The sequence below is a fragment of the Oncorhynchus masou genome, chromosome 27 (assembly GCF_036934945.1).
Source record: "Oncorhynchus masou masou isolate Uvic2021 chromosome 27, UVic_Omas_1.1, whole genome shotgun sequence".
NCBI lineage: Eukaryota > Metazoa > Chordata > Actinopteri > Salmoniformes > Salmonidae > Oncorhynchus > Oncorhynchus masou.
This window is the reverse complement of record NC_088238.1, coordinates 50525597-50533219: the sequence shown is the minus strand read 5'-3', so window position 1 is coordinate 50533219 and position 7623 is coordinate 50525597. Positions and strand designations below refer to the sequence as shown.

Here is a 7623-nt window from a genome sequence, read left to right as displayed (position 1 = left end):
TAAAACATGAATAGTTATCTATTTTGGGGCTCATAATATGTTGTTCGATTTGATAAGAATGGTGTATGAATCATCATGTTGACTCAATTACTATTTGGGGTAATGTTTGAATATATTGACATAGGCTAATTGATACTTTAAAAAACCCATCTAATAGCAGACTGTTTATCATGTTGGATATATTGGATAATGTTACAATATCGAGTGCTCCACTCAACACTGTTGCGAGAGTGCAAGTAAATGTATGTTGACTGTTCATGCTGGGAGCTGGGTCGAGTCATCAATGGTTTGAAGTCATGGGGTAATAATCCCTTGCCTATGTGGGGAAGTTGTGAGGTGGTTTTACTCGAGTCCATGCATTGGTTCTCTGCGCGTGTGCGTTGTCTCATTGGTTCTCTTCCCTCTGCTATGTCTGTCTCTTGTCAGTGCACAAAACAGCGCATGCGTCTTACTTTGCTCCTCAGTCTGAAACTCGGGGGTTGAGTTCAATTAGGAGAGACCATGTCCGCCATCAGCCATTTGCACTCCTATATCTTCTCATTTAGAACAAATTCTCGATGAAATAGCGGTTGCACGCGGCCTCAAGAATGGCCACGTCGGTGAGTACACTGCTCGCGACCATGCTTAGGCAGGGTGTGTTCCAACGTATTGTTTTCTTTGCTCGAAGAAGGCGGTATTGCCCGGTGCGTCTGAGCCGAAGATGTCCAGCCATATTTATATTGATATTCAAGTACAGTAGAACTAACGTTAGTTGAGCAGCGAGGCGCGTCTAGAATGTAGCATATCTCACGTATAAAGTATGCTTGTGAAAGTGATGCTTGGATAGTAAAATCCTGAAGAAGTCTACCCTGGCAAATTACAGTCTCCTTGTAATAGTTTTTCGGCGTTCAAAATTATTTGCCGTTTGTAGCCTAGGCTACTTCATGAACATAAATACATGACTGTCTTTATAGTGTAGGGAAGGCTATAGACACCTTGCTTTCTTTGCTGAAATGCAAAGCAGAATAGAGTGCAAGTGATTATGAGTAGACCTATCAAATCGAAACATGTTAACGTGTGATTGTTTTATTTAATTTATTCCGCGCTTTGAGGCTGGTACGGGTGTCTATTGAGACAATGTATGGTTTTACTCGTGGATAGATTTAGGTACGTTGTACAGCATGCAATGATGCCAGCCTCCGATTGGCAACAATATGTGATATGATTTTGGATGTTCTAGGGTGCTGTTCAGGTGAAACTAGAACTCGGACATCGTGCCCAGGTCAGAAAGAAACCCACCGTGGAAGGCTTTACGCACGACTGGATGGTGTTTGTCCGAGGACCAGAGCACAGCAACATTCAGCACTTTGTGGAAAAAGTCGTTTTTCACCTGCACGAAAGCTTCCCAAGACCAAAACGAGGTAGGCATATAATTTACCCTGCTTTTTGAGTTTTACTGTCATAAAATAATAGACTGCTTGATTTGTAAAGCAAAGCTTATAGCAATAGCCTACCACTCCGGACAAATTAAGCCTATTGAATTGTGTGAGCGACCACCCTTTGCGGTTCATTGAAAATATATATATTTTTTTGTAATAGCCTTCACTTTGCAAAGTGAATAAATAAATAAATAAATAAACTTGCTTAATTCACCTGTAGCGCATGCACAATTAATTAGATGCGCTATTGGATAAGTTATACTCTAAACCTCTTTGATGGTCATAGGATAGAGTTCCCCTTATGTGTATCTCTACAATTAAAACTTAACCCGAGAGGTTAGATTAAAGTATTATTCTTTTGTTTTTTTTGTAAACCAGCTTTAGTAGAATAGTTTACTAATTCCACCCCACGAGTTTTATAAAAGATTGGGCAACCCAAATGAAGGTGAGCTAAACTACAAACCGTAAAAACGTTGCTAGGTGCGGCATTAAGAACTAGAAAGGCTAAATGTGACCACTACCCAACATTTGGTGATGGTAAACATAAGAGGGCTTGTTCAAACAGTGGAGAGCATAGTGGTTGTTTAAACTTCTGGCATGGCTGGAAGGGATCAATTCTAGTATTTATTGGTTTGGTATTTTTACCTTCTTTCCTGCTGGTGGGTTTGAGTGTTGTTTGGTGTGACAAATGCAGGGAAATGTACCAAAGTCGATGCCTTGGAGAGATCCTGTCATATTAATTACATGCGACTCAGATTACCAGGGAACATTTGCACTTTATTGGGAACAGTTGTAAGATTATGCTGTTGTTTAACCATTCATTATTTACTCTCCTTTTTAAAATGATAACCCCAAACTACTCTCAACAGTCTGAAGAATGAGTCATTGCATCAAGAAAAATATGCATTATGCAATGTACAAAATGGGTCTAATACCAATGAGTTCATAGCCTACTGAGGTGCAGGAGAACCACTATCTTTTACTATATAAATAAAGTATTTTAAGTAGGCTATTCTTTAAAACTCTTATACTTTTATGCTTTCACCCCTATATAGTATAAATATTAGTGACTTGATTGTCCATTTTTGTAGGCTGTTAAACATAACCTGCCAATGTCTTCTAGTATCACACAGTGATGTTGTTGCATGGGCAGTTGGACTAGATAGCCATCTCATAGGCTACACATCACATACCTGTTACGTTATCCAGGGAGTTTTACAGTTCACAACATGGTGTCATTGTGATGTTTACCAGTATCACCTGTCAGTGTCAGACGCGTTCCTTTGACAGCTGGCCCCTGTGTGCTTTCATGATGTTACCAATACCCTATAGAAGCATAGTGATCTGATTTTTCACTCCTATTTCTAAAATTCAAAAATGTCACAGGAATTGTCAGTTTGACTGGATGAATGACAGCCTATTACAATATTCAATAAAAGGCTGTTAGATTTGAACACAAGACAACCATAGAACCAGCCAGCTACCACCATAAGGTTGTTTTGCTGGTGCTGCATATGCTTGGTCTCTGTTCACTGGTGCAGGTAGGCTACAGTCTGTCGTACATGGTTGACTGTACAAACCCCTCTGCCCCCCCCCCCCTCCCCTCCACACACACACACAATCCACCAAAGGCTGCTTTTGAGTCTGCTCTTTGTGGTGCAAAGAGACAGAACAGCCTGCTAGACTAGTGCCAAGGAACGAGGTTGAAATCGGTTAAAAGAGAGAAGCTTTGTTTCTTTCACTGCGTTAATACTGAAAAAACTATGTAATTGTAAGTTGTAAGTTGTCAAGTCTTGCTATTGGACTTTTGAATACAAAGATAAACAGTTGCTGGTAAATGTTGAGTTATTTTGTCATAACACCATTGTCATGTACTGTTTCATCTGTAATAGCTGAGCTACAAAGCTTCATTTGAACATGGTGGCAAGTGAAATAGAAATGTGTGATGTACTTCATATGATGTATTTGGTTACGAATCCACCTTGACCATCGGTTTCCTGCTAAGTCATTTAGCAAATCCGTGTTATTTCAATAAACTGGAAAGTCTGTCCATTTACATGCGTGTTGAAAAGAAAACGTATTTTTCCCATTTCAACGGGCATAAATCTATAGTGTGTAAATAGAGGAGCAAGGGCTAGTATACAAAGCGTTGCTTGTACTTGACTCTCCAAAGTGCTGCTGCTTGCATGCTTCAATGCATGCTGTGAATTCTTGAGGCGTATGCAACGGATCTCTTCCCTAGTCTGAACACCTGACTGGAGAGGAGAGTTTGTGGTTAGCGAAAGTACTTATCATCCACTACTCTGATTTTATAGCACAGGAATAGATGCATTTCAAAGTTCAAAGCTCATGAGAACAGATGAGGTGTTTATTTCTACAGGTGTGTGTGAACTTCAAGCTAAATGCATTCCTGATATGGAAACGGCGCTGCGTGAGTGTGTATGTTCTAGAGGTCGACCGATTAATCGGAATAGCCGTTTAATTATGGCCGATTTAAAGTTTTCATAACAATCGGAAATCGGTATTTTTGGACACCGATCTTTGCTGGTAAAAATGTTTTCAATATTTTTTTTATTTTTTTTACACCTTTATTTAATCTTTATTTAACTCGGCAAGTGAGTTAAGAACACATTCTTATTTTGACGGCCTAGGAACGGTGGGTTAACTGCCTCGTTCAGGGGCAGAAGGACATATTTTCGCCTTGTCAGCTCGGGGGATCCAGTAATGCAACCTTACGGTTAATTAGTCCAACGCAATAACGACCTGCCTCTCGTTGCACTCCACAAGGAAACTGCCTGTTACGCGAATGCAGTAAGCCAAGGTAAGTTGCTAGCTAGCATTAAACTTATCTTGTAAAAAACAATCAATCAATCATAATCACTAGTTAACTACACATGGTTGATGATATTACTAGATATTATCTAGCGTGACATGCGTTGCGTATAATCTGACTGCGCATACAAGTATCTGACTGAGCGGTGGTAGGCAGAATCAGGTGCGTAAACATTCATTCAAACAGCACTTTCCTGCGTTTTGCCAGCAACTCTTTGTTGTGCGTCAAGCATTGCGCTGTTTATGACTTCAAGCATTGCAACTCCGGAGATGAGGCTGGTGTAACCGAAGTGAAATGGCTGGCTAGTTAGAGCGCGCTAATAGCGTTTCAAATGTCACTAGCTCGCTCTGAGCCTTGGAGTGGTTGTTTCCCTTGCTCTGCATGGGTAAGCTGCTTCGAGGGTGGCTGTTGTCATTGTGTTCCTGGTTGGAGCCCAGGGAGGAGCGAGGAGAGTTCTTCTAGCCTGGCTTGTGTTAAAATGAAAGCACATTTGGATGTTGTTTGTAAGGATGATGTATTTGCAGCTTGTCACTGAATTTGACCAATTGGCACTCTCCTTTTAGGCTGAAACCTGCCTTGGCAAGTTCATGCTGTATCATGGTTAGCAAACTACTGTCTCACAGGTCTTGTTCTGAAACTTGGTGGTATCTACCTGTTTGGGGAGTTTACCTGTGTTTTAATAGTACACCTACATTTGACAATAATAGAAAGATACTTTTATGTTATGACAGGATACATTTAGCATATGTAGAATTGAATGAATCGAGCTTGAAGACTCTTCAGGAGCAGTGTGGCATCGTCACCCTCTCTCTGTTCTGTTGGGTACAAGAGACGTCCACAAGCCATCTTCAGCCCGGCTGAAGCCCCCCACCCCTACCCCTCCGGTACCTTTGATCAACATTGGGCCCCTGACGGGAGAAGCCAAAGAAATTGAGGGGAAACCTTGTAGCATAGACAAGCATGTGTTTGACAGTTTTAATACTAACAGTCTCGCAGAGTGGTCTCATAAGGGCGCAGCTGCCTGCCCCTACTCCTGCAGAGACGCACAGACACTCCTTCCAAGGAGGTGCAGCTCGGCATTAGGTCAAGAATGTGCAGCTCTGCATTAGGTCACTCTTTCTTCCCTCTTTCTTTCTCACTTCTCTCTTTTCTTGTGAGGCGGCTAAACGCTGGCTATACTGTTTTAATATAGTCCGTCTTGCAGCTGTTGTGGATTACACTGGTGCCTTCTCACTTGAAAGGGAATCTTTTCACTCACCTTGCTTTGAAAAATGTATTGTGGATGGTTATACTTTTTAGCCATCCTAAATGTGAAAAATGTGGCAAAAATGTAGAGTAAGGCAGGCTATATGTGAATTAGGAAGAAAAATAAAATGGCTAACATTTGTCACAACAGGAGTGGTCAGTTACTGTACCCATTCTCCACTGTGCTGCTCTCCCGGTTAAAGCTTCCAATTTGGAGTTTTATGGCCAGCAAGACATTTAAACGGACCTGAAGAAAATGGCTATGATTGGCTGCCATGCTGTGTAGCCTTGGAAACCTGATATTCAGTGCTGTGAGAAGGAGTGTAAGACCAACCCCCCCCCTCCCATAGTAAATGGACTGGAACATGGTTTGGTCGGCCATTTTTACATTGGGCTTCACCTGTCAAAGCATACATGGCTTGATTCTGTCATTTGTATACTTCTCTGAACAAAATGTTTTTGTATCATGGTAAAGTAGTCTATTTTTGCATAAAGAATGATAGGTCGGTGCGTCATGTAGGCATATTCATATTCACCGATATTCAGAATGACGAGGGATTCATTTCTTTCACTGTCATTTCAGGTTCTGAAATGAGCACTCACTCATATGCAGTGTTTGCTGTAAGGGTGCTCTCACCTGCTTCAAAGCCAGTGGGGAATAGCTGGCCTTTTCCCATTACTCCTCAGTCATAATCGTAATTCAAACCTCAGTGACAGTTTTAAGGCCTGATAGTAATATATCATGACTGTTGGCTCTATGAAAAGTTTGATTTATTGATTTTCGGGAGCTGAGCTGGTCACATTTGTGTCACTCTCTAAATATATTTCCCTGTGAAAAGATTCCAGTGAACTGATGGTTCACACTGGCAGAGACGTCAACAAGGTATTGGTCAAAGCAGGCTCTCGGAGCGTTGTTCCGAATCTTAAATCTTATCCTCTGTTCCTATTTTTTTGCTTCACCAGCCTTTCATTTTCTACTTGTTTGGACGGTTCTATCTCACGTCACTTTTACTCCCCTGGCCATGATGTGGTGCTTAGGAAGCGAACTGGAGACTTTGCTGTCGCTCTCCTCTCACGTTCCCCCACAGCTGCACTGATTTTCAGTTTCAGTCCAGGAGGGGAAGCTGCGTTTTCTCAACACATTAAAATTAATGATAAAGTCACAGTGCCGCTTCATTATCGCCGGCAGTTGGGTCCTGGCGTTCAGGTGTTGCCGTGGCGACGGCCGCTGCGAATGGCATCGCTGTCGTCTCGGTGGAACTCACCAACCTCGAAGTTGGGTCTGGACTGGAACCGAGAATGGGCTATTTTTGTATTGCGATCCAATGGCACTCCATTTGGCATGAGCACTCTATTTTGTTCCATTTAATCAAATACATTTAGTCATATGCTTTGTAAAAAAACAGGTATTGACTAACAGTGACATGATTATTTACCGGTCCTTTTTCAACAATTCAGAGTTAAAGATGAGAGAAAATACACAAAGAATAACAATGACAAGTACAGAGTGTACCAGTACCGAGTCAATATGCAGGGGTATGAGGTGTGTGTGTGTGTGTGTGTGTGGGTAGGTGTACATTTGATTTGGTACAATAATGGGTCAATGCAATTGTGTTTTGAGATCATAAGATGTGCAGGTAATATTTAATGAATAGTGTCACTTAAAAGGGATACTTTGGGATTTTGAAAATGAGGCCCTTCCTCAGAATCAGATGAACTTTTGGATACCATTTATTATGTCTCCGTCAAGTATGCAGGAAGTTAGAGGTGGTTTCACAAGCCAATTCTAACTAGCGTTACCCATAGACTTCCAGACATTATGCTCACGCCAATTTGCAATTGCGCTAGAGCTAGTTAGCAACTTGCTTCAAACTGCATGCAGAGGCATAAAAATGGTATCCACGAGTTCATCTGACTGGGGAAGAAGATAAAAGGCCTTTCGGCATTACGGGGGCAGAATGGGGAAGTTGACAGAAGCGTTAATGGGTCTTTCTGTGGAAACAGACTGACAGTGAAGGGCTCCTTTCAAGATCTTTGTTATTATCCTGTAAAAGAAGCTCTCAGATAACCAGATTAAATAAACTAAGCGCACACACCTGCCCTATTCCCTCCATAGTGGTGACTTAG

At 41.6% G+C, this 7623-nt stretch overlaps 1 protein-coding gene across 1 annotated transcript in view; it reads left to right on the top strand.

Annotated features, from left to right (window-relative positions):
• Positions 1-468: 468 nt before the first annotated feature.
• LOC135516348 (protein AF-9-like) overlaps positions 469-7623 on the top strand; it is a 59117-nt gene continuing 51962 nt past the window's right edge. Inside the window, exons 1-2 of the mRNA XM_064940600.1 lie at positions 469-599; positions 1220-1400. Of these exons, the coding sequence (XP_064796672.1) occupies positions 588-599; positions 1220-1400 (193 nt within the window). The 5' untranslated portion in view covers positions 469-587. The remainder of the gene's footprint in view (positions 600-1219; positions 1401-7623) is intronic.